General features: G+C 51.6%; 1 protein-coding gene across 1 annotated transcript; it reads right to left on the bottom strand.

The window, feature by feature from the left end:
- Positions 1 to 26,529, bottom strand: CLSTN3 (calsyntenin 3). Its single transcript, XM_008683514.2, has 18 exons — positions 26,276 to 26,529; positions 23,766 to 23,888; positions 23,127 to 23,322; positions 21,247 to 21,455; positions 20,827 to 20,976; positions 20,398 to 20,583; positions 19,686 to 19,967; positions 18,745 to 18,857; positions 16,061 to 16,223; positions 15,402 to 15,458; positions 14,542 to 14,699; positions 14,260 to 14,408; positions 9,836 to 10,062; positions 9,362 to 9,532; positions 8,379 to 8,524; positions 8,020 to 8,155; positions 1,663 to 1,865; positions 1 to 1,438 (listed from the first exon to the last, which is right to left on the bottom strand). Exons 1-18 carry the CDS (start codon positions 26,337 to 26,339, stop codon positions 1,298 to 1,300), a joined length of 2,874 nt encoding a protein of 957 aa, XP_008681736.2. The 5' UTR covers positions 26,340 to 26,529; the 3' UTR covers positions 1 to 1,297.
- Between the last annotated feature and the right edge of the window lie 96 nt (positions 26,530 to 26,625).

Below are 26,625 nucleotides of genomic sequence, written 5' to 3'. Positions count from 1 at the left end.
AGACGTGGATCCCTGGTACTTCTGGGACAGGGAGAGCACCAGAAGGATGCTCCCAATACAGTTCCCTCTTCTGAAATGAGCCCATCTGTTTCCTGTTCCTTACTACCTGGGGAACGTGAACCAGAGCCTGTTTTCTCGTTACAAACAGTAGGGTAGCCTGCCCTCTCGCCCTGGACTTCCGGGCTAGAAGCTCCAGGCAGAATCTCCAAGAGACAAGGAGGGGCTGACAGGGTCTCCCCCGAAGCCCAGGCATGCGGGCGCTCCCTGAATCGTCTATGCTTTTCTTGGGGGTGCTGAAGGAAGAAGGCAGTGGGGCCAATAGTATCACATTCCCAGTGGCCTGGATTCTGGAGATTTACCTGGGGGGTGCTTTGACACCCTGCCCTCTCACTGCAGCCCCACTCAAAAACCCCAACGGGCCCTGGGACCGGAAAGCCTGCCACCTACACAACACCCACAGGGGATCGGGCAGGCAGGAGGCGGCTCACAGAGCTTTTTCTGGTTGTTTTATTTGAAAACCCTAGGGTGTGTCCCCTCCCTCACCACACCCAACCCCCTACCCCCACCCCAGGACATGACGATGCCACACACACACAAGGCTGTGAGCTGCACACGGAACACAGGGGCTGCGCTCACAGCAACATGAAAAAATATACATTATATATAATACCTGGGCCCCCACCCCGCCACTCCGCCTGCCATCCCCACAACCTGGCCACAACCAGGTCACGTTGGAAGGGGTAGGGGCTGCAGGACCTCAGGCAAGGAGAAGAGAGGAAAGAGGACAGGAAAGGAAGGAGAGTGGGCAAGGTGAAGAAGCAGGGGTCCCCAGAGTGAAATGGAAAGAGAGAAAGGGGAGGGGACAGAAGAGAAGCTGTGAAGGCCCAGCTGAGGGAGTCCCAGGGAAGGAAGGCCTCCATGGACAGGAGAGTAGGGAAAGGTTCCCTTCGATCCCACCCCCCGCCGCTAGTGACGACCCCATCCCCCATGCAGCACATGGCTGGTGGGGGGGACAGAGACCTGGGCAAGCTAAGCGGCCACTGCCTTGGGGACAGAGAAGGCAGCCCAAGTCTTTTGGGGAACTGAAGCCCAGAGGCACAGGAGAGAGGTGGGCTGGGGGTGGGGGGCAGGGGGGGTGGATCCCAGCGGGGCCCATTGGGATTCGGGGATTAAAGGATGACTCATTCTGAAGAACTCTCTCTCTATTGGTCTCTTCTCTCAGAATGTCCTTGTCTCTTTTCTGGGGGTGTCTCTGTCTCACCAGCGCAGAATTCTCTGTTCAGGGAGGAGTGTAGCCTTAGTAGCGGTGTGGAGGGGTCTCAATGATGCGTCTCTCATTGCTGCTGGGGGAGTCCGCTGCCTCTGAGTCACTGCTGTCCTCGTCCTCCTGCTGGCCACCAGCAGCCCCTGCCACACAGGCCTGCCGATTCTGGTAGGACTGGATAAAGTGGGAGCAGAGAGCACGGGCTCAGTGGTCCACACACACCCCAGAGCCTCTCCTGTGGGGACCACGCTCCCTCGGGCCCCTTACCCCACACCCTCAAACCTTCCTCCTTCCCACTCAAGGCAGCTCATCCTGGAGCTTTTTGCCCAGGGCCCGGCCATGGAGATGCTCCAGCTGCATCTTGACTGTAGACTGCCCCACTTCCCAGTGCCACTCACCTCCATGGGGTTCACGATAATGGTGAGCGCTGAGTCATCCCAGAAGAGGTCAGGGTCCTTGGGGTCACTGGAGGCCTCTGGAGGCCCGCCGGCCCCTGACACACGGCGGTGAAGGGAGTGGATGCGCACGAGGCCCAAGATGACCATAAGCACCAGGAAGCCCACACACACCACAATGACGAGAGTCGCTGCGCTGGGGACCACTGCAGGGACAGCGTGCAGTGAGGAGACCGCCAGGCACCCCCGCAGGGACTTGGCACAGCAGGGAGCGGGGGATGGGGGGCCCCAGGGGAAGAGGGAGTCCTGGAGTAAGAAAAGACAGGATCCCTGATGGCCCAGAAGGGGGGAATACCCTGTGCAAGCTGGAGGACGAAGAGCAGGAGATAGGGAGGAAAGTGGGGGGAAGAGCTGCTAAGGCCAAAGGGACAGAGACAGAGGGAGAGGGTGTCCCAAGCGGGGCATGGGCCAGGGGAGGAGAGCTCCCTGCCCAATGCTGTCATGAGCAGCCCTGTTCTCAGCAGACACAGGTGTAAGGATTGGAGCCTACAGTCATTCTGCCCATGCCTTCCCCGCTCAGGAAGGGGTCACTCAGCCTAGGGAAGAGGTGCCTGGCGCCTGGGGGCCGGGGGGAGAGGAGAGAGGCAGCCACACAGGCACAATGGTGCAAGAGGAGAGAATGTCCTCCTGCATCCTAAGAGGCGAAGCAGGCCCCAAGCCTGGCCTGGCAGCCAGAAGGAGATACTAGCGCCCCAGGCTGAGGGACAGGCCCCAGGGGCAAGCAGCAGCCCCTTCACTTACCCACCTGGACTGAGCTCATTCCTGCTCTGTGACACCTCTCCTCTCCCTGTGGGCTCAGGGCTCCTGGGCATCCGGGGCTCCTGCTCCTCCCAAGTCTCCCCCTGAGGTATACCCACCTCCCCCGCGGCCCCGTCACCCCTCTGGCCCCACAGCCTCACTTGGATGCCTCGGCTCAGGGGAGCACGGACCCTGAAGGGCAGCGAGACAGAGAAAGGCGCGTGCACGCGCACGCGGACCCTGGAGCTGATGGCGGCCAAGCAGACGTGGATGCACAAGCACGTGCCCAGGAAAAGCGTGTGGCCACACAGCTGGACGAGAGCCGCCACTGCCTGCACCCGAGCCAGGACTCTGCCAGCCTGCACCCCCACCCACGCCAGCCACCTGGCAGCCTGCGCACAGAGCAGGAGCAAAGGGAGGCGTCTGAGGGTCTCCAGCAAGGCGTAGCAGAGCCATAGTTGCAGCGTCACCCAGCTCCCCGCCAGCTGGGCGCACCAGGCGACGCCCTGAAGGAGGATGTACACAGCGCAGACACGGGCAGCGCGGGCCACAGAGCAAGCAGCCGCGAGCATGGCCCTGGCCACCTGTCGCGCACACACACACAGAGCCTGGAGCGGCAGGAGCAGACAAAGCAGGAGAGCCCGCAGCCCCACCGACAGCACGTGGAGGCAGCGGTCCCACATCCAGGTCCCCAGGCTGAGGGCCCGCACAGGCAGCTGGGTCACTGCACCCCACATGCGAGCACACCCTGCTCACTGTTTGTGTGCACAGAAGCTCACCCAACCACGGAGGGCTCGTGGGGCCCAGGATCCGGACAGTCCCACGGCGGAGGGATGATTACATATATGCATCCCATACACGCACACAGCCCACACACGAATCTCCCAGGCCCGAATTTCCCCACAGCCTTGAAGGCTCACACGTTGAGAGAGAGAGCAGAACATAAAGAGGCACACAGCATGGGCAGCCACGCACACAGCCTATTGCGTTCCCCTCCTCCCCAGCCACCAGCACCTGCAGACTGCCACAAGCTCCGGGGCCAGCCAGGAGTGTGGAGAATGCCCTGCGTGAGCAGGCACGCTAACCTCGCACCTCCCTGAGGCCACCCTGATGGCTCTCTGCCAAGTTGGTCCCCATCCTGACCCGACCCATAGCTCACTTGGGGCCACTTGTCGATGAGAGCTGATCCTGCTAAACAGGGCCGGCTGGCTCCCTGGGTACTGGCTCTAGGGCAGAGATGGCTAGCTCAGCATTTCTCAACTGCCTAGGGATAGGGGAGAAGGGAAGAAGGGGACAGAGGTGCTTTTTCTGACCATCTACAGGAAATAGTCCCTCCCAGGTCTCCGTGTCAGTGGGCAAGATCCAGGAACAGGAATCCGGCCAAGAGATGGCCCCTGTGGCTGAGCCCAAGCTCCAGAAGGAGTAGAGACCCTCCCCTGACTCAGAGAGGAGACCGTAGCTGGCAAACTTGCTCTAGAAGCACAGCGATGGCAAGCCGAAGTTTCTGGCTTAGCCTGGCGGGGGAAACGACAAGTTGATTGCCAGGAATAAGAAATGGCCCCGGAAAGACAAAATGCAGACCTGTATCTGCAGGCAAACAAGTAGAGTTAATTAATTTAAAATGAGCCTGGGAAGCCAGCGAGATGGCAGCATTTTTAAATTAGCGACAGACAAAAATCAAGAGTATATAAAAAGTGCAGTGAACCTTTCTTGCTGCATTAGATCCAAGCAGTTAACTCTGGCCTTGAATGACCTGAATGCCCAACATGAAGGGGTGTTTTATCAAATGGCCCCTGAGAAACTTGTTTCAGTTGGTTGTGAGGACACTGTTGAAAGCCCTGTCCACAGTCTTGCTTGGTGCCCCCTTTCTGATGAGCCTTAGGAGAAATTTCTTTCTGCTCTCAGTCCCAGGACTTTTCTTGAAATACTGGTTGGCTCTTATCATACGATTCCCATAAGTGCCCAGGTCTCCTTTTGCTTAAGCTGCAAGGAAGCTCAGAGTCCAAATTCTGGCCCACTCTGGCAACCCCAAGTATTTCAGAGTATGTGTATTTTATGGATGGACTTCATATCCACCTGCACTTTATTCTTCTTTCAGAATTGTCCTTTCCTCCCCACTCCCTAGTTCATTTTCTATGCTTACCCTATTTCCTTTTTTTTTTTTAACGTAGGCTCCACGTCCAGCATGTGCTCACCACCCTGAGATCAAGACCTGAGCTGAGACCAAGAGTCAGATGCTTAGCCACACAGGTGCCCCTGTGCTTACCCTATTTCGTTGTAGGTCTTCCTGCAAAGCTTCAGAAACTTGTAGGAAACAAAGCAGGGAAACAGTTCCCAAACTTTGCTGCACATTGGAATCACTTGGAGATCTTTAAAAACCACTGATGCCTGGCTCCCACCTCCATGTGATTTAACTAGTATGGGGTGTAAAGGAACCTAGGCACCAAGCCTTTTTACAACTCTCCAGCCCATCCAAGGTGTATCAGAATTCAGGATGACTAGGTAAATATTGTCTTTATCATCTTGCCTCTCCCTTCTGGGACAACCTTCTCTCCCTAACCATGAACATCCCAAACCAGCTGTCCACCCCCAATTCTCAAATTCTCATTCTCTCTTCTGCTCATCCAAAATCCCTTCTACCCTTCAAGGTCCAAGCTCTGACTCTACCTGCACCATAAAACCCTCCCTAACTGTCCCAGTTCACACTGATATCTCTTTTCTGGCACTCGTAGGAGCTTCAGAGAAATGAATCCCCTATCCCACTGGAGGGGATTATGCCTCCTTCGGTTTCCCCCTGGCTAGAGCAATTCGAAATTGCAAAGTCACCACTCCATAACACCACGCCTGCAGTTGGGAGGGTTCCTGGACACTGGGGAGGTGAGCGGAAGGAACACTGTGAAGAGTCAGAGAAGGTATATGGGATGGGTTTTATGAAGTGGATCTCCTGGTATGCTCAGGAGATGTCCATCTCCAATGGCTTTAGGTGAACTATGAACTCTGCATCCTACTCAGGCCAAAATAAGGGGAAAGCAAAAGCAAGCTGCCTCTATCAATTGAAATCTCAGAGGGAAGTTTGGTTGGCCTAGACATCAGCTCAGAACAGTGAACGGGGAGGCTGGGTTTCACTCTGAGGAGGTGAAACAAGGCAACCCTCACACACCCTGGAGCACATCCAGGCAGCTTCAGGGGATGAGGGGTGAGAAACACGGCCTACCAGGCCGGCCAGTGGGACAACTGGCCACTCAGGGCACGAAGCTCTGGGGTAGTTACAACAGGTATTCCCTCCCAGCAGAGAACAAAGACTGAGAATTCACCAGGCCCAGCAGTAATGTCAATGCAAAGTAGCAGGACCCAGTATCCAACCCAGACAAGGTTGAGTGGGATGATTCCCAAGGGAAGAACTGAAGAAACAGCTAGGGAATCACTGGGGGGAGGGGTGGGAAGCTGGATCCGAGGGTCTTTTTAACAAGAACGGGTTTAGCTTGCTCACAAGTCTCTAAAGATTGTGTGAAGTTTCTATGAACCTTTGCAACTTGGTTACGCATTATGCTTCCTCTTCACCCCTACTTCCCTACTCCCTCCACTCCTACCTCCAACTGTTTTGTTATAGTGAGTAAAAACACTTACAGAAGCCCCTGCAGTTATTTTCAGAGAGAGCACAGAAGAAGGGAGTCAGCCCCAGGGAAAGGGAACACAGGGGACTCTAGTGGTGGCCACCACTTAAGGGGAGGAAATCGGACGGAATCCCTGGGGGTACCGGGGAGCTGACCTCCGTCAAAAAAAGCCCTAGGAAGTCCTCAGGATCTCCCCCAAATTAGATGCAACTGTAAAGTAATGAAAGAGGAAGGAAGGAAGGAAGGAAGGAAGGAAGGAAGGAAGGAAGGTGAAAGGGGAAGGGAAGGGAAAGGAAGGGAAGGGAAGGGAAGGAAAGGAAAGGGAAGGAGAAAAGAAAAGAAAAGAAAAGAAAAGAAAAGAAAAGAAAAGAAAAGAAAAGAAGAGAAAAGAAGAGAAAAGAAAAAGAAAAAAGGAAAAGAAAAGAAAAGAAAAGAAAAGAAAAGAAAAGAAAAGAAAAGAAAAGAAAACACAAGCAAGCATCAAACATACCTGGAGAAGGTATGGAAGTCAATGGTTAGTGCACAGGCTCTGGAATCCTGCTGCCCAGATCTGAATCCTGGCTCTTATCACTTTCTAGCTGCGTGATCTTGTATAAAGTGCTTAACCTCTGTGGGCTTCCATTCCCTTGCCTTTTTTAAAGGGGATAATTCTAGTACCTATCTCATTTGTTGTTTGTAATGAGCTGGTATGTGTAAAAGCCCACGAGCATGGTGCCTAGTACACATCGATGTGTTCACTGTTCTTCTTATTAAATGTATTGATATGAGCTCTGTAACTTTCAAAGTTGTGTTTGGTGACCATGGACTTCTTCCAAGGAAGCATTTTCAGAATTCCTTCGGGAATTGCCTTCAGAGCCCAGATACACCTTTTGACTTTTTTCAAAAGTGACAAATCTGGGCCCTCTGACAGTGGGTTGTATGTCTAAAAACTTCAAATGATATCCAGAGCCAATTCTGATGAAAGTGGCTGATGAAACTGGGTAATACTGAAATGGGTCAAAAGCAAGGTGTATCCAAAATGTAATAAAAATAAATGCATCACATAAATTGGCTTTGAAAGCAACTCTAAAAGGGATTCCAAAAACCATTTTCAGCATCGTCAGAATCATCTATGCAGATTTTAATAATGTGGAAGAAAGTCATTTTATAATATTAGGTGTAAATATCAGGTTATAAAATAGTTTGATCCCAACTTTGTAAAAAGAAAAAAAAATAGGCACAGAAAAAAACTGGAACGTTAACAATGGCTCCTTCTCTGCAATGGAATCATCGTTAATTTTTCTTCTCTACACTTGTAGTGTCTAGTTGGTCTACAATTTAGCAACTCTCAAATTGGGAATTAAACCCTGCATTGCTGGTAAAAGACCAAGGCTAGGGAACAAGATTCCTCAGAAGGGCAGCTCTCCATCTAGATTTAGTACTTTACCTCGTTGAACACTTTATTTTACAAAGACTTATGACTTTATAGATAGTACATAATAATACATGTAAGAGCACCAACTCTCTCCTTGAGGATAGAAACTATTTATCATCTAATTCTTTTATGTTCCTAATAGCACTTTAGGACAGTGCTAGTACACAATAGGTGCTTCATAAATACCTGATGGCTTCACTACAGAGGATCCCCAGGTCCAGGGCTAATTTGATATTGCTGGAGGAGGACAGCAGGAACAACAAAAGCACCTAAACCCCACACCAACTTTATGATTCCGGGCATGAGTGCCCCCGGCAGTGAATGGCACGGGCTCATATTCTCCCTGAGGGAAAGTTAATGGTCCAGGGATCACAGGGATTGGCACAGAGTGGTCAGTTAAGTCAGGTAGCACAGGGAACAGAACCATAGCTCCACCAGCCTCCTCCCCTCCCAGTGGTGGAGGAGAAGATGCCTGTGCCCAGCCCACTCCCCACCACAACCCCGCCCTGCCTTGCCCGGCGTGGTCTTACATACTGGAGTTTCGGTGGGAGCTGGCCAGGCTGTGTCCGGCCATCTCAGGGGGGGGCTGGTGACCACGGTGCAGGAACTGCTGGGAGCTGAGCATGTGGCTGGGGTGGGCCACCTGGTTCATGCTGTGCAGGACGTTGACCTGGGGAGGGAGAGCTCAGTAGGCACGCGCTTCTCTGCAGGTCCCACTCCACTTCGCTAGAGCCCACCTACAAACCCTGACCCACAGCATCTTTGTCTCTGCCACCACCAGGTGGCTCCTCCGTGCTTTGATGCCCACTCCCACCAACTTTGGGTCTCAGTCCGCTCCACCCAGGCTCCTCGACAGCGGGGGAGCCGTGGAGGGAAGGAGACTCTCTGAATACCTCCACGATGAATTCATTGCTGGAGTAACGACCATTCATTTCTGAGCAGGACAGCCGGAATTTCCTGGCATAGAGGGCAGCTCCGTGTCTTAGCCGATAATGAGTCTGCCTCAAGATCTCTTCATACACAGTGATGCTCTCTACCCCTGTGGGAGGAGGAAGCAGCTCAGGGCAGGACCCTCTCTCTCAGACCAGCTGATAGCACACACAGCCACAGCATGGGTCTATCTAGTCCCACTTCCTTAGCAGAGGTGTGACTTGAGTTCTCCTGAGAGATGTACCCCTCCACGCCTAGCCCAGCTTTGACTGACTGGGATAGGGGGATTGGGGCCCATTTCCTGCTCTGCTCTTCTCTAAAAACTCTGAGGCTTCTGGGTAGGGCTGAAGAGAAGGCAATAAGGACACCCTGCAAGACGGAGGGAGGAGGCAAGCAGGAGGGAAACAGAGAGAGTGGAAAATAAAGAAGTCCTTGGTGAGTCTCTGGAAGGGAATGGAAATAGGAGGGAACCAGTTATGACCATCTTCTCCCACCCTCCCTTATAGAGGGTCCTGCGGAGACTAGCAGGCTACCAAGCTACAAAGTCATTACCACTACTCGTTAAGATGTGGGCATGTGAGTTAAAGCTCTGCTGTGTACAAGAGATCAGAGAAGTGGAAGACATAGAGAAGATAGCTAGGACCAAACAGCTAGAAGATTAAAAGCTCATTAGGGAAGACTGAGCCACAGAAGGAATGAAACCAGGAACAGGGGAGCCAGGGTATAGAGAGAAGCAGGGAGAAAGAACCACTTGGGAGCCCAAACCCCAGCACAGCCCCTCTAGTGGCAGTCTGGAAACCAGAGGAGCTTCCAGGCTGGCAAGGTGCAAGATGGCACTTGGTCACATCCCTAGGCCTGGAAGGAGGACCCCCTGAGATTCCCAGAGACTTGATCATGGGGAGGGGTGCACACAGAAAAAGAAGACAGGCTCTCAGTCCCCACTGACCGGCGATGGTGAGGTAGGCGGACGTGTTGGTGAGCTCCAGCCCTCGCTGCTGCAAGGATGCCATGTCCAGGAGCAGGCTTTCCCGCTCGGGGTCTAGGTCATCCCCCACCAGGGAAATCTCACAGCCATCCAGGTTGTGCACGATCTCATCTGACATGCGTGTGTCTGTCACTGGATGGGAGAGAGTCAGCATATGGGTCACAGCCAAAGGGCCCACCTCATGGCCATTCTCCACCCCCCCTTCCAGGCTCAGCCCCTGAGAGTAGTCAGCATCATTTTCAAAAATGCCATTTCCCCATACTTTCCTCACACCCAGAGGCCTCCTCCTGGCTCTATGTCCTCATGTAAATGGTTCTAGGCAAGCAAATGCAAGATGCAGTCACTCGCATGTCTAGCCCCAGATTTTCTCCCTCCCTCTGGTTCCAGACTTGGGCCATTTCTCAGGATGACATCACTCCCTGGAGTCATCCTTACCTGTACCCTGCCAACTCTCGTACTTTTTGGCCTCCACCTGGTGAGAAATGGAGCAAGTGATTTGAAGATCAGGGAACAAAGGGATCCCCTCAGGTCCCTCAAAGTCCACCGCCGGGTGGGCAAAATGAGCAGTGCCACTTAGCAGGATCTGGGGGGCATCAGGCTGAAGAACCACCACGTAGCCCTCCACTTCGGGGATGGAGACACAGGATTCTTCACTGAAGCACCTAAATGACAAGAGGGGAGAGAGGCAGCTTGTGACCCCAACACCTCCTCCCCTACAATCCATACTCTGTTTCATCCTTCTAGGCCTCCATCTCTACAACAGAGCACCCCATGTCAGGGATGGGAAGGGGGAGAGAGAGGGATAGTGTCTCTGCAGTGGCACCACTACCCCTCCATATCAAAGCTGGAGGGGAGATAGCCTTTCCTGGGAGGAAGCCACTGTGGGAAAGGATCAAGGACGGAGCAGGTGACCCTGACATACATGGCCAAGCACATCATCAATGCCCTAACCCAAGATTATGGAACATCTATCAAACTCCATTCTACGAACTGAACCTACGAAAATGTTTACACATACACAGTTCTTGACTCAGGAGATTTAAATTACAATGTGTATTCAGCAAAATGTCTGGCAGATACATGTCCAAAAATACTCAACAACAAAAGCTGGAGAGCCTCTCCAAGGATGTCCTCCTCCTTGGTGTAACTTCCATTCATTCCCTTCAATATCAGAGAAAACTACTTTGGTAGGTGAGCTAATGTGACAATCTTGGACCTGCCTCCATGGTCCCGCGTAGCCTCACTGACCTCCTAAAATACTCAGCCAGGCCAACCAACCCACAGCACAGCTGCTCGGGAAGGTGTTCCCAGGGTCACCTCCAGCCCCACGCTTTGCCGATCAATAAGAATGACACCTCGCGTTCTCATCACACTTGCTAGTTTCTGAAGCATTTGCACATATTATTTTATTCAACCTTATTTCAGTGCTGTGGACTCGGGTTAAGAAACCAAAGATGATCAAGCATCTTGGCCACACAAGAAATATGTGTCAGAGCCGAGGTCTAAACCTGTTCTTCTTATTCTAAGGTCACACTCTTTCCACACTCTTTCTGAACCACAGCTACTATTTGGGGCCTGGATTTGCACCAAATTTATTTATAAAGAAGTACCCCTTGAACAAGCAGCCCTCACAAGGCAGTTGGTAACTCAGAAGCAGGGCCAATGGTCCATAAGCTTGTGCTAACTGAGGGGGTGTTACTGAGCGTGCCCAGCTTGACCACAGGAGCCAAAAGGGGGCTCAGATACGATGAACTCAGAGCCGCTAATGTTACCAATGTCCACAACCTGCTGAGTTCCTGTGCCACAGGGAGTGAGACCTAAGAATCTGCACGGTCATTCCAAGGGGCCCAGATCAAAGCCTCTTGGAAAACGACGTCAGCTGACCCTGAAAGCACAGGCTGCAACAACCATCCCCACTGCAGCGAGCAATCCAAAGGAGATCTGAAGGGCAACAGGGGGCCGGCCCTGACCCGAAGGCACTAATGATCTGGTCCAGAGCTGAGATATGGCACACAACCTCAAAACAATGGCAAACACAGTCACCATCATGTAAGTGGAACAAACAAAAACCCACGAGAGTTTAGAGAGGCAGAGGTTATTTCTGGTTAGGATGGAACTGGGGCATTTGGCAAGGGAGGACAGGACTAGTCAAAAGAAGTAGCAACTGAGCTGCCTTTGAGGGAGGGTAGGACTTCAGCAGGCAGAAGGTAGACCCTCGAGTGGACAGTGAGGGGTATACCAAGGGGAAGAGAAGAACATGAGGCAGGAACGCTGGGGTCAGATGGTGAGGGCTTTAAGGGCAGTTTTTGAGCACTGGCCAAGAGAAGGCCATTGATATCTTCTACATCGGGGAAATAGGAGGAAAATTCTGATTTACGACCACTAACCTAGCCTCTGGTGGAGGGTGAACTGAAGTTAGAATACTAGAGATGGGTCCACTCGTTAGGTTATGGCAATAGGCCAGGTGAGGGATCATCAGAGCCAGGACTGGAGCCATAACAGCAGAAATGGGAAAAAAGGAGACACATTCCCCGACACCTGGCACAGGCAGGATCAGGGTGACCCGGCAACTGATGGAGTGTGGAGGACAGACAGGGAGAAATCTGAGAGGACTCAGAGGTCTCAAGCCTGAATGAATCCAAGGACAGAGACACCATCACAGAAATAGAGAATTCAGGAGAGGGGCTAGTTTGGGTATCAAAGGTCATTATTTCACCTTCAGCTTGTCTGTTTGAGGTGCTGGCAGAACTTCTAGATAGAGGTTATAGCAAGCAGGTAGAAAGTCAAGGGCTAAGGGAAAAGGACAAAGTTAGACAAAAAGATGTGGTAGCCATTTATTCAGTGGTTAATGCCACAAACTAGATGGGCTTTCCAGTAAAGAGAGGAAAAAAACCTTAGGGAAAATCTGCATTGACAAATAGTTGCATAAATCTGGCTCTAAATGGACAGAGCTCTAAGAACTGAACTCTGGAATCTGGGGAAGCCACATGGACTAGGGCAAGGCTTTGTACAAGAGATAGGGAGGTTCTGTTAGGTACTTGCCTCTCCCTCTTTCACGGGCGTGCACACACACACACACACACACCCTTCTATTTTCTCCAATGACCTCAAGGAAGTATTAGGTTAGCACTAACCCCATGGTAGCCCCATAAATGGAAAAATGAGAGCTCTCTTTCTTGACTTCATACAGAAAACAAGATGCCTTCCCCCTACTAAAAGACCAAAGTTAGGTTCCCAGCCCTTGGATAAGCCTCTTGCGTGGGCATGAAAGACAGAGGAGGAATTCAGATGAGTCCATCAGCACAGAGGAGGTCAACTCCTCCCCTACGGGACCCCCCTTGCAGAGCCCCACCCTAAGCCAAAAGTCAGCACCCTCCCTTCTGACATGGCTCCTGAGCCTGGTGAAGGGCATGAGGCAATTGCTTGATTTCTGGTGAGTTAAACCCTATAAAACTGCATGACTGCCCTTTAACAACTAGAGTTCCAGCTAGAACATAGGGAGGGGGCACACTCAGCTCTGGTCTGTGCCCACGTGACTCCAGCTACCTGTGGCCTTCAGCTCCACACCGTGACCACACCACAGGCCAGATGCGCGATTCCCAAAAGCTACTGTCCCGGCCTTGCAGAACTTAATTGTGAGACCTGAAAATCATGCGCGGTCACTCTGTAAGGTTCAGAGCTCTCTCCTCTCTACTCTTTAAACCCACCCTTGCCAGGACAGGGACAACCCAGAAATGTTTATCTTCATATCGCTTATGGAGAAACTGAGGCAGAGCAGGGGAGAAGGGAATATTGTTCAGGAATCCTGACTCCTACATTGTGTAATCCACCCACTAGATGGCAGTATCTCCTAAAAACTGCCCTACAAACACTCTAGGGGGTGAAAATGCCTGCTTGTAATAGCGAACATCGGTGGAATAGGCATTCTGCTAGGCGTTTGATCTGGACTGTATCATTTAGCTCTCATACCAATTCCATGAGTTAGAGTCTATTGTTATAAAAAAAAAAAGCTTCTATTGTTATCCCTGCTTTACAGCATTTGCTTGATGTGAAAAGCTAGCCCGTAATAGACAATATGTCCATAGCTATTGTGTTTTCATTACCTCTCAATTAATCTGTATTTTTAAACACCTAATATACTTACACCTTGAAATAATTTACAATTTTTCTTTTAAAGAATCAAAATTATTTACTTAGAATTCAAAGGTCAGCAAACTTTCTGTGCAGGGCCAGACGATATATATTTTTGGCTTTTGGGCCCTACAGATTCTGTCCTAACTACTCAGCTCTGCCATCATAGTGTGAACTAATATGCAAATGAATGGGAATGGCTGTGTTCTAATAAAACTTTATTTACAAAAACAGGCAGCAGGCCAGATTTGGCCCCAGAGCCATAGGTTGCCAAGGCCTGGATTTAGATCATCCTATTTGACCTTGCAAGAACTTGATGAATCAAGACTAAAATAGGTGAAACAACTAGAGCTGTTTGCTCAAGGTCATCCAGGCAATTAGTATTGAGTCAGAATTAATGTCAGATCCCCCAGCTCCCAATACAGTACCCTGTCTGTCCCACTTTACATATCAGCATAGAGGCACAGGGAAAACTAAAACCCCAAAGTCCTAGAAGGGTGGTTGGCGGAAACAGGAATGAATCCGTTGTTTAACTCTGAGTCTAGTCCAGGCTCTTCTACAAACATTGCTATGTCAACTGAGCAGGTCAGTGGTCTCTGGGGGCCCAATCTGCCCCATCCATACAGGGAGGGAGGTGTGCCTAGACCCGGGTGACCTCTAAGGCCAAGGAGTTCTGACACTGTCTGGCTCTGCTCTGTGATTTCCTCCCACCCCCACCCAACACTCACTTGACGGCAGTGGTGAGGCGCAGGGGCCTGACGCCAGGCGTGGCAAAGCGCAGAGTGTTCATGTAAGCCACGTGCTGCAGGGCATGGTTGAAGGTCTCCACATCATCCCCCTCCAGGGTGAGCAGGGACTGCGAGGGGTTCACGTGGACCTGGGCCCCAGACACAGACAGCTGAGAGCAGGACGGGGAGGCGGGAGAGGAAGGGAGCAGAGGAGGAGGGGTGGGCCGGGCTCGGGGGCAGGGCGCATGCCTGGAAGGACAGGGCTAGAGGAAGGGGCTATACCTTCATGCCTTTGCCCAGGCTCTCGAAATCCCTATAGTCCAGCCCCTCCCGGCATGCATAGAGGCACTCGATGACCTCGCGGCTCTCCAGGCGGCCTGAGCGCACGCTGAAACCAGCCAGGTAGCCGTGGAAGTAGTGGTGGATCGGCAAGGGGTCTCCTAGGGCAGGAACACAGGGGCGGACAGGAGGTGAGAGTGGGTGAGGGGAGACGCAGCTGGAGCAGGAAAGGGGGAAGAGAGGAAGGGCACAAGGCTGGAGGGAGAGCATGGAAGGAGAAATGTGCAAATGAAAAGGAAAGAAAAGACCTGGAAGTGAGGCTGGGGGGAGACTGGAGAAAACAGAAAGGAAGACCAGAGATAGAATAAATCCAAGAGAGGAGTAGGGTGAAAAACAGAGCAACAGAAGTGAGGAAAGCTCCCAGGAGAGGGAGAAAGAGAAGGACAGGAGTGGGACCAAAGGGAGGAAAGAAGAGCCGGCGGAGGAAAAGGAGAAGGCAAGAGGGCATGGTCACAGGGCATGCAAGGGGACCCAGGGGGACGTGTGGAGCTTCACAGATGCCCAGATCTCCCTGCGTGGGACTGCCTCCTGCCTCCCACAGTCCCATCCACTATGTGGAAAGCCAGCAAGAGAACTCTTCCACTTCCTTCTGTGGGCAAGAAGGATGCCACCAAGCTCCATCTGGCCTTACCTCTCCAAGGGAGCCCTCCCTTGCAGTACTTCGTGCAGGCTCTGCCCCCTGGTGGCGTGGGTAGCAATAACTACAAGGCTGGCTGGGTTTTTGGGTTGGGATGGAATTGGAAGCACAGCACAAAAAGTTAAGGTGAGAGCTCTCTGGTCTCCAGTTCTTTCGCACAGAGTACCTTGTGTGGTGTCTGTACTGTTGTCTCCTCCCTTTTCCTTCTCTTTGTTCTTTTCCTCTGGAGGAAAATAAAAAGTGGCAATGAGTTTAAGTTTGTGGGGACAGACTGGCAGCAAGGAAAAAGAGGTCCTCCCTGCTCTGTCCCCGCCTGTGTAGGACTGGCAACCTGTCCACCAATGTCACATCTCAATCTCTCCAGCCTCTGCTAGAGACCAACCCCCAAATATGTTGCTGAGAAAACACAAGGGCTCTGGTAACACACACACACACACACACACACACACACACACACGCACCCATGCTCCCAGAAGGAAAAAAATGAAAGAAATAGCTTAAGGAAAACTGATGACTCTCTGACCTCCAGCAAGGGAATGTACTGTGGAAATCATCCCTTTGATGGAACAATATGGGCACTGGCCAAAGCTACACAAAGAGAGATTCTGGTGCTGCCTGCCGTGATGACTAGTTGAACAGGTTGCAGATGGTGGGGAGGGGACTGGGGGGGTTGTGATCTCCTCCACTGGAGGTCTCTCTGAGTCATCCCGTCCAACTGCAGGAAGATAAATGAAGTCAAGCTGCCCTTGCTCCTTCCCCAATAATCCTAAGCCACTAGGGGCTCCAAACTTCAGTGTCTTCATTGAGAAGCTCAAGCGGACTTACCAGTCCAGCAGGCCCCAATCATGAGAGCAGGTTCCCTTCGGGGCGGGTGGATGAGACCATTGTCATGGATGAGGGCAGGGTCAAACGAGATGCCATCGGCATAAAGTGTGACTGTGGGGAACTCCAGGTTCAAAGCATAGTGGTGCCACTCATCATCACAGACCTGGGGGGAATAAGCAGCATAAGGGCAAGAACCCTCAGTTGATTTATCTTCAGGGAACTAACATTAGGTTCTGCCCTTTCTGCTGGGAGACAGGGTACAGTCCCTCATATTCCCAGCTCTATCAGCAGGGCTACTAGTGAATTGCTGCCTACCCAGCTCAAGAAATAACATCCCTGCCCAAAATCTATCAGGCACCAACCAAGTACCCAAAATTCCACTCTTTAGGCAAATCTCTAAAACTATAAACATTCCTAAGAGAAGGAACACACTATTTTGTGAATAAATTTTTCCCCGAAAATGTATGTACGTATGGCACCGAAAGGTCTAGAGAAGTTTGTCACCCAACAATAAAACAAAGAGGCTCCCCTTGGAGGTTTCTCCTAGGATCAGTCAAGATGGAGGTGGGGGTATCAGGGGTAGAGAGTTCTCTGCCTTATCAGTTTCTATGTGCTGAAACGCCTCAAGATTCAACATTGATCCTTTTCCCTTTTCTCTATACATGCTCTTCCTAGGAGTGCCCTCATCTGTTCCCACGGGTTCAGAAATCATATTTATGCCAATAACTCCAGAATCTGCATCTCCAGCCCAGAGCTCTCCTTGGAACGCTGGGCTATCCACTTGGATGTCTCACAGGTCTCTCAAATTTAACATGTGTAAGATGAAAGTCCACACCGCTTCGCAATACGCTCACTTTTCCTGAGGCAGCATAAACACTCCACTGTCCATCCAGTTCCTCCAATGGATGACCTACAGGACACCTTTGATCCTTCTCTTTCCCTCATCTTCCACATCCAATCCATTAGCGGGGCTGCTGATCCCAGGTCCAAACAGAGCTCAAAGCTGCAGATTTCTGTGCAGTTCTCTACGTTGCCATGCATCGGTCAAGTCCTCAACCTTTACCGTGGCAACAGCCTTGTCTGGGTCCTTCCACTGTTACATCTCTTCAATACACTCCTCCCATAGTTGCCAAAGGTATCATCTTAAAATAAATCTGATCAGATCACCTCTCTGCTTTAAACCCTTCAAAAGGCTTCCTGTTTCTCATAGGACAATATCTAAATGAACTCCAGCTGACGAAGTCCACCGTAGAACCTTATCACTGCCTATCTCTCCAACCTCACGCCCAGGCTTTCCCCCTTGTTCACTGTATTCTAACCCATCTGGCCTTCTTCCCATGCTTGGAACATGCTGAGTGCTTTCCTGCCTCAGGGCTTTTGCATCAGCTCTTCCCACTACCTAAAACACTTTTTTCTCACCCGTTTCTCATCCTTTAGAACAAAACTTAAATTCCACCTCAATCAGGACTTCGCTGAATATCTGATCTAAGGTGAACTCCCCCCGCCATCGCCTTCTCCCATCCTCTACTTCAGTCCCCTGCTTGTTCTTTCAGAGAATTTTTTACAATTCACTGTTTGTATATGACTTACTTTTTAAAAATCTACCTCTCCAACTAAAATGTAAGCTCGAAGAAGGCAAAGATTTTGTTTCATCTTATACTCCATTGTATCCTCAGAACTAAGCAGAATGGTAGAGCCTTACTTGATATTTAACAAATATTTGTTGAATAAATAAGGGAAAATAAAAGAAAAGCAGAGTCATGTTACTAATATTAGCAACAAGGGATCTTGTTCTTTCGATCTTGATCTTTCGATCAAGAAGCAGCAAATGGCAGACTGTCTCTTTTAAAGAGTGCCACAGAAACCGAAAGCTTTTATAGACAGCCCTCAATTATCTAATTTGTGGATTTTCTAGACTCTTCCTTTTCCTTTCTCTTTCTTCCACGTCCTGTCTTTTTCCCGCTATTTGCTTACTTGACACTCCACTGGGGCTTGCAAGAAAAATAAAAGGAGATGGGAACTCAAATTAGTCCCCACTGGTCCCCGTGGAGAATGAATAAAGCACAGGCTGCAACTGTCACTCTAGAGAGGATTTTATACATTTTCTTGTCTATTTTTATTTGTCCTTCATAATCACAGAGAATAGTAGTGAGAATTAACATTCCTTCTGACTTATAAGGTCTATCACATCATTTAATCCTGCAACAACCCTGGGAGATAGGGCCCCATTTAATAGGCCAAGAAACTGAGATTTAGACATACCAAGGAAGATTTCATGGCTAGTGAGTTGCCATGGCCAGACTCAACCCCAATCTGCATACCCCAGAATTACTTACTTTCTGGCTTACAACATGCTAACTGCTTGAGAGTCAGGGATATGTACTGTTAAGGTTCTAGGTAAGAAAGGGATGAAATAAAACAAAGGAGAAAAGATGTTTGGTTGGGTATGATGTTAGTAGTAATGTGTTCCCAATTTCCTTTTAATCCCAGAGAGCTTTCTGAGGAGATAAGCCTTAGAAAAGGAGAACAAGAGAATCTGGGGGTAGAATGGTCAGGAACTGAAAATGGAGCACGAAGGGGATACAGGGCAACCCAGAAAATACCAACCTCTGCCCCAGGACCCTCCTTGCCTGGAAGTAAGGTACACCCACCCAGCTCTCTCAGGAGCCTGGCACTGGCCTCACCTGCTCCAGCTTCCAGAGGAACTTGACTGGGCGGGCACTCTCAAGCAAAGGCCAGTAGAGGAAGGCAATTCTACAGCCATGGACAGTCAGTGAGTAGTGAGAGAAGCCGTCCTCTGAGGGGAGAGGACGAAGACAGGGGTCAAACACAGGACCTGAGGCAAGAACAGGTTCAAAGCACCAGAGGGAGAAAACGCGGAATTCTCATTACTCTCAGGTGCTCTCCCACCGTATTCCCTAGAGTCTCCTCTCTTTCTCGCCCTCTGACACACAGAGTTCAGCCCAAGTGATCACTAGGGCTTCTCGAGCATTCTGTTTGGCCAAGATGCAACACTGGTTCAGAGTCCCCACAGGTCTTCCCTGCTCCCACCCAGATTTCTACTGGTCCTTTGGTTAATGCAAACTCCATGGGTGACAACCCTTTTCAAGTCAAGAAAAGTGAGCTTGGAGAAGTGGTAGAAATGAAAGGTCAGGACAAGACCGAGCCAAGAGCGACTGTGCCACTGCAGTCGAGGAAAGAGGGGGACTTGGAAATGGAGCCCACTAGCCCTTTGAAGAGGAGGACGGGCAGGGAGGGGGCAGGAGAGAAAGAATGGGGCACACCACTATCCATGCTTTTCCACTGCAGTGGACAGGCTTAATAGGAGTAGACTGGGGGTAGCCTACCACATGGTGGGATGCAGGGGGATTGGGTGAGTGGTCCCCCTGGGATGCAGGTGAGAAGGGCAGTGAGTGGTCCCATTGTACTCTGAGAGCAGTAGGGTCTCAACCTGTGATGCAGGCAGTAAGCCACACAATTTCAGGGAGCATCAAACCTAGCACTGCCATCTTACAAATGAAGAGAGAGGAAGTGACCTGTCCATAGCCACAAACTGGGCAGTGACAGAGGCAGGATAAGAAGCCAGTTTCCTCACTCTCAGACCAGTGCCCTGGGGAAGGCTCACCATTCTGAACAGTGTTACACACGATGGTTTCCTCTTCCTTCTTGCCCTTGTTGGGAGTGACGCCATGCTTCATCCAAAAGGACAGAGTAAAATGGTCACTGAGGCTGTCCTGGGGTCCAGAGCCCAGCCCAGCTGTGCCACCCAGGGGCACCTGCACAGCTTGGGTGCCATTGAACCAGTAGATAAGGCTGCTGTCCTGGCTGTAGTGCACCGAGAGTCCCGCCGTCCAGTTGGCATTGGGGCCGGGCATGGGCAACAGATCTACCTCCCCAGGGGCAGCACCTGCAGAAGCCCCAGAAGGCACAAGTGTCAGAGCTGCGAGGCAGCAGATGGGGAAACTGGAAGCAGCCAGGGCAAGAGTAACTGAAGGGGAGAGATTTCCCACAGTTAATCTCATGGCCTCTTTTGGCCTTTCAAAGACACAAGAGGGTGGACCTCTCTTCTAGGAATGGCTCTCTAATTAACTCATTCTCCAACTCTTCATTTCTCCCTACCATTGTTCCACAATGTACCTGGTAACTGTCTTGTGCTAGGATCATGAATCTTTGCAATGACACACTGATTTGCTTTGGGGCCACAAGAGTTAACCACATGCTATAACCTCTGTGGATATGTACACTTGTGGGTGGGCAAGGGAAGGTATAAGGCAGAGTCTTAGGAAAGAGGCAGAGGAGGGTTCAGGAGAGGTCTGGAGAGGGGAGGGCACACCCACCACAGAGTTTCCGCAGGGCCCGCTCTGAGTAGTTGTCACGGTCACAGCCCTTGGCCACATGGCTAGTCTGTAGCTCTATGGTGGCCTGAATATTCCAGAGAGGTTCATCACAGGTCTCCAGGCGGATACCAGGGAACAAAGCCAAGCTCCCTGCACCTGGTGCATATTCAATCCTTTTGTTCCAGCCTGCATAGAGGAAAGGGAGAGGGTAGTGAAGAGAGAGGAGAGGAAGGCAGCCCCTCTTATCCATTCTGTTCTTGTCATGTCCCCTGACATTCTTGGGTAGACAGCCAGGGTAGACAGCTGCAAGCCTGTCCCCAAATATCTCTCCCCTGGCTCCTAAGCTAGCCCTATTATTGTCAGAATGGACAAGAAGGGAGACCAAGGTGAAAGATAATTCACAAGATGAGTCAGAGTGCAGCTCCTCACCTTGCCAGCTGGGTTTACAGGTAGGCTTCACCTGGATCTCCACCTCGGCATCATCTGCTGCCCGCTTCTTCCCGCAGTCATAAGCCGTCACCGTGAACTTGTAGAGCCTCTCGCCACTGTACTGCAGCTTCTCTGTGTTCTCAATGTTTCCTGGGATGGATGTGGAAGGAGACAAAGAGGGTAAGGAACACTAGAGAAAGCTTAGGGAGGCAAGGTGAAGACTCATGAGTCAACTGGGCAGCAGATGAATTAGGCAGCAGGAAGTTGGGAAGGAGGTATCTGGGGGAAAGGCTCTACCTTGGGAAGGAGGTTATGGAATGAGGATCTGAGGAGCACAAATGGAGAGCTCAGTCCCGGGATGTTCTGATGAATATGGGTGTACAGGGCTGGGCAGCTGGTGTGGGCAGGGGATGGACTCACCATCATTGTCGATGAGGAAGGGGGTGTTGGGTGTGAGGATCTCATAGTAGCAGATCTGGCTGTACTGGGGGGAGCAATCACCATCGATGGCTTCCACCCTCAGGATGCGGTCATACAGCTTCCCCTCAGTTACTGCAGCACGGTACAGCCGCTCCACAAACACGGGGGCAAACTCATTTACATCGTTGACCCTCACATGCACAGTCGCCCTGCATGTACCAGAGCAGGAGGAGGGACAAGGAAGAGTCAGCCAGCCTCAAAACACAAAAAGAGGCACAAGTAGGAATGCAGACAGAGAGTCAAAGCAGACAGAAGCCAGTGTGTCCTGAGCCTAGGGCCATGGGCATGCTCATCCCACCCTCCAGGACACCAGGCCCCACAAGGGAAGGGGTGACTGATGTAAGGGGTAAGGAACAACCCCAGGGGACACCAGCAGCTGACTTGGATGAATCCTGTACAGAATGCTATAGGTTGGGTGCCAAGACAAGGGGTAAAACAAAATTTTGTATCCAGCTGGTTGTTCCTCCACAATAATCAAATCCAATGGGATAATCAAGGAAGACACGGAATAAAAGCCAAATTAAAACCAACCAGGGGATGGGGTGCCCGTCTGGCTCAGTCAGTGGAGTATCCAATTCTTGGTCCCAGGGTTGTGAGTTTGAGCCCTACGTTGGGTATAGAAATTACTTAAAAATAAAAATCCTTATGGGGCACCTGGATGGCACAGTCAGTTGAACAGCCAACTCTTGGTTTTGGGTCAGGTTCTGATCTCACAGTCCTGAGATCAAGCCCCACATTGGGCTCCCCACTCAGCATGGAGTCTGCTTGAGTTTCTTTCTCCCTCTCTCTCTGCCCCTCCCAGCTACATGCTCATGCACTCCCACTCTCTCTCTCTCAAATAAATAAATCTTTAAAAATAAATAAATAAATAAATAAATAAATAAATAAATAAATAAAATCTTTAAAACCAACTAGGAGAAGGGAAGTGGTATTTATATAAAAGCCATTAGTCATCTGACATGAGCGCAAGAGGAGTGCTGCCTTCTGTACATCCATGTGCAGTGTGCATGTCAGGTGTGCCCCCCTATACTCAGGCCCTGTGGGGCAAGCAGCCCTGGGGCTCTGCCCTTCGTGCTGAGCCCTGCCCCTCACCAAGATCTAGGCACCCAGGTCCCAGAGGCAGGTCCTATCTCCAAATGGGAAACTGAATCACAAGGCACGGTTTATCACCAGTGCCTCTTAGTGGCCCAGGAACACTGGCTACCAATCTTTCTCCCATTTTCAGACGAGAAGTTAGCTGGGCACAGTCATGGGATTCTCAGGCCCTGGTTTCATTCATGCTGGAGCTCTCTCCTGCCCACCTTCACCTAGCGCTGTGCATGAGTATACCGTGTGTGTGAGTATGTGCCTGCTGCAAAGTGGTGGGGCAGGTGGAAGGAATCCGGATGTGTGCTGAGATGCTCATCGTCCTTCTCCTCGTTATGCTCCTCATCATCATAACTCCCATGTACTGAGCCTTTCCCACGTATCAGGCACTGCGGTACACGCTTTTTACATAAACCATCTCCTTTACCCTTCATAACAACCTAGAGAAATAGGGATTATCATGTTCCCCATTTTACTGAGAAGTAAAAGCAGATCCAGAAAGGCTAAGTAAGTCGCCCAGGGTCATAAATGGCAGAACCAGGATTAGATCCCATGAGTTCTACTACATGTTTCTATCACCTTAAGTGAAGGCTCCTGGAGGACACGGCCTCCGTCCCTGACCCCAATGAACAGAGAGGGGCGGGATAGGTATCAATGACAGCATGGGCAGAGGATGGTGAGGGGCTTGGGAGGAGAGAGAAGAGCCCAGCAGCAGGAGACAAGGGCTTCCTCACTTGTGGGACTTCTTGGTGTTGGCGCCGTCGGGGCCCTCGCCGCAGTCGTAGGCCTGGATGGTGAAAGTGTGCTCCTTCTGGGCCTCACAGTCCACTGGCTCCTTGGCCCGGATCAGCCCTTCTCCAGTTGCTTTGTCCAGAATCACGGCCTCAAAGGGCACCCCAGACCCATGGAGCCGGAAGCCACAGATCTCTCCTGGCCCAGGGGAGAGGGAGGGATGAGGCTCCTTCTCCTTTGCCACTTCCAGCATCTTCTTCCCAGCCTCAACCTCTCTGCCTTGGGTTCTGCTTCACCTCTCCTTCCAAACCTCAGCCCTTCTCTTGTACACGTGAAAGTGTTAATTATCAGACATACAGCTCCAACACCAGCTTCCCCGAGCTGCAACCTCTCAGAGATACTGGGTCTGAGATTTGACAAAATCTTGATGCAGTTAACCACTGCCTGCCCATGTCCTTCTCTCTGGCTCCCTTTATTCAGCCAACATCCTTAAGCCTACGTCTACCACTTCGTCACGGCCTCTTCCCCACTTCTACTGCTCTCCCTCTCTCGGGACTTCCTCCCCTCTCTTCCCTTGCCCTCTGCCTTCCCAACCACTTTTCTCCGTCCTACCCACCTTGCCAGCCCCCAACCCCAATCACCTGCATAGCGCAGGGGGGCATCCTTGTCCAAGGCAAAGAGTGGTGGATTCAGCAGGACCGTGTTGTCATTCTCCATGACGATGCCTTGGTATTCTGCCTCGATCCATGGCTTGTGCTTGTTGGCTGACCCCCACCCAGGGAGAGGAGAGAAAGCACCTGTGAGCTGGCCCTCCACTCCCACACAACCCAGAGACACTTAGATTCCAGCATTATCACCCTTTCTACCCGCTGCAGCAACACCTGCAGGAGGAAGGGCTGAGGAGAAGAAATCAGCATTAGAGGAGTCAGAGGGTCTGTGAGAGGTCACAGCCTTCTCCTATGGCAAGATAGGTGGTTTCCGTGGCAACACCCTATCCTGGGGGAGGAGGGGGACAACTATCTCCACTGGGAGACGTGGTCAGAGGGTGAAGAATTTTCTTTAGGGATTTCAAGTGCTAGAGAGTGGAGACTGGAGATTCAGGGAGCAGTGGTGGGCCATCAGAAGGCCCTGGGAAAGTGAAGGCCTAGACTAAGGGCGGAGTTGAGTTTAGAAAAAGAAGATCCAGATGTTTCCTGAGATCCTGAGTGTTTACCCTCTCCACCGTCACCATCACCCCATTTCAGTCCTGATCCCTCCACTCTGCACTTCTCCCAGCCAAGCCCCAACCTAAGTCCATCCAACCTAAGAGAAGGGAAAATATAGGACAGAAGGAGGGGGACAGAGAGGGACAGGGATGGAGCAGAGGAATCAATGCCAAATGACCGGACCCAGCACAGCCGACATCCTGAGGGATTATTGAACTGGCCTAGAAACATGACAAATCCCCTCCCTACTTCTCATCCCTACACTCAAGAGAACACACTCACAGCCAGCACATCTCTGTGTCTCCCACAAGGCCACCAAACCCCATACTCCCTGAACCCCGCTTTTTATACAGACCCATGACTTAGTTCTACTTCTTGCCTACCCCACCCCTCTTCCCTTCAACCACCAGCCAACCAGGAGGGGTGAAGGACTCAGTCAGCCTTTAGATTTCCCCATCTCCTGCAACACTCAGCTCACTCAATTGTGTCTCCTCCCCAGTACTGATCTCCCGTTAGCCTGGTGAGGAGCTACAGAGAAGGCACAGTATGTTCCCTTCCCCTCTAACCACCCCCCACTCCAGCTGCCACTGCTTGCTCTGTCTAATCCCACCATGCCAACCACCAGGACCCCAAAGCACATTCATGATGGCCTGTCAGTGAAACATGGGTGGAGGAAGACATATCATCATAGGGAAACTGAGTCACCAAAAGGAAACATGCCCAGTACGTGACGGTGAACAAAACATCCTTATTTCCAGTCTTTCCTCCAACCACACCACAAAAAGCCTCCTGGTACTGGAATGCCTGCCCCTTTCTTGCAGATGACCACCAAAACTCCTTTCTCTAATGGCAGAGGAGAAAGCCACAAGATGGTGCTCAGAAGGCAAGCACAGGAAGTGGCAAGAGCCTAAGAAGCTGGGCTGAGGTCAGAGACTGAGGTGAGGAGCCACAGCCTGAAGATGAAGGGGCTGCAGTGTAGCAAGTCCAGTGCTGGGCACCCTCTCCACAGCTCGCCCCCAGGTCTCCCTGTTCCTCTCTTCTTGGCCACAGACTCTGCTTGTGTTCATTTCCTTCACTCACTCCTGGCTCCCTGCCCTTCCTTCCTTGACTTTCCCTTCCCCCTCTCCCCACCTGTTCTAGATTTACCTTTCAATCTTCTCTCTTTTTTTGCCTCCACCTTTACCCTCTTTACCCTCCTTCTCATCCCCCTCCCACACCTCTTCTCCCTTGTCCTTCTCAGCTTTCCCTCTCACCACTCATTTAGCACCCCCCACACACACCCACTTCTGCCCTTATCTGCCTTTCTCCACCTACCTGAGCCCTCTTCCCCCAACCCCTCTCTCCCTGCCGCCTCCGCCCTGGTCCCTCTGATGGCCTCACCCAGCTGAATTTCTCTGCTGTCTGCCAGAAAGGGCAGCTCTGGTAACCCTCAGCCCAGCTGTACTCAGGGTACGGATGCAGAGGAACACGCCAAAACATACGTGCTCCGAATTGCTGAGCTGCAAGGAACTATTTCTCCCAAGGATGGGATGGATATGAACCAGATGGATCTGCCACACACCCTTAGTGTGGGCACACCCCAGTGCACACGGAGAACCATCCAGAGATGTGTATCACCCTTCAGGGGCAAGTCCTTCTGCGACCTGAGATATCTCCCGCAGGCAGAAACTGGAGGAGGGGGAGACAGAGACCCCAAGATGGAAATGAGGACCAAATGGGAGCCAGAGAAGCACATGGGTAAAACAGCCCAGAGAGGACGGTGTGGGGAAGGGGATGTGAGGGAGAGAAGGGGGCAGCTCTCAGAAAACGGATGAGAAGGGGAACGGTCGGAAGAACCCACACCTGTCATCTGCCAGAGAGCTTCAACAGCCCCTGCTCACCCCTGCCCGCACATGGCTCTGCCGGATACCCCTCTTTCAGTGCCCCCCTTCCCCCACCTCACTCACCTTTGTTACAGGAGCTGGAGGGGAGCAGGGAGGCCAGCAAGAGGGGCAACAGCAGGAGGGTCATGGTGTGGTGTGGGCAGGGCAGGGCAGGGCAGGGCCAGGCGATCGCTCTCCCCCAAGAGCCTCCAGCCGGCTGATTCCACCTTGGGGGAGGGATGCAGGGGCTCTCCAAGGAAGGGAGGGAAGATAGCGGGCCGGGCCGCAGTGCAGGGACAGAAAAGAGCCCGCCGCGCACACTAGTCCATAGAGCAGACCTACGCAGACCCCAGCCTAGGTGGCTGAGGTGGGGGACTTGCAGAGGCTTCTCGTTCGCTCTCGAGCCGGGCGTTCTCACTCTCTCCCTCATTCCC

Source organism: Ursus maritimus, unplaced genomic scaffold, assembly GCF_017311325.1.
Source record: "Ursus maritimus isolate PB19 unplaced genomic scaffold, ASM1731132v1 scaffold_26, whole genome shotgun sequence".
NCBI lineage: Eukaryota > Metazoa > Chordata > Mammalia > Carnivora > Ursidae > Ursus > Ursus maritimus.
Note: the sequence above shows the minus strand (reverse complement) of the source record. Positions and strands in the feature narration are given on the sequence as shown.

Excerpts from the sequence above, each read along its gene's own strand:
- CLSTN3 (XM_008683514.2), bottom strand. The coding sequence starts at position 26,339 with ATGACCCTCCTGCTGTTGCCCCTCTTGCTGGCCTCCCTGCTCCCCTCC. Across the intron at positions 23,889-26,275 it reads CTCCAGCTCCTGTAACAAAG|CCAACAAGCACAAGCCATGG; the intron begins GTGAGTGAGGTG and ends GGTGGGGGTCAG. Across the intron at positions 19,968-20,397 it reads GGCCCTGCGGAAACTCTGTG|GTGCTGCCCCTGGGGAGGTA; the intron begins GTGGGTGTGCCC and ends GGGCTTCTGCAG.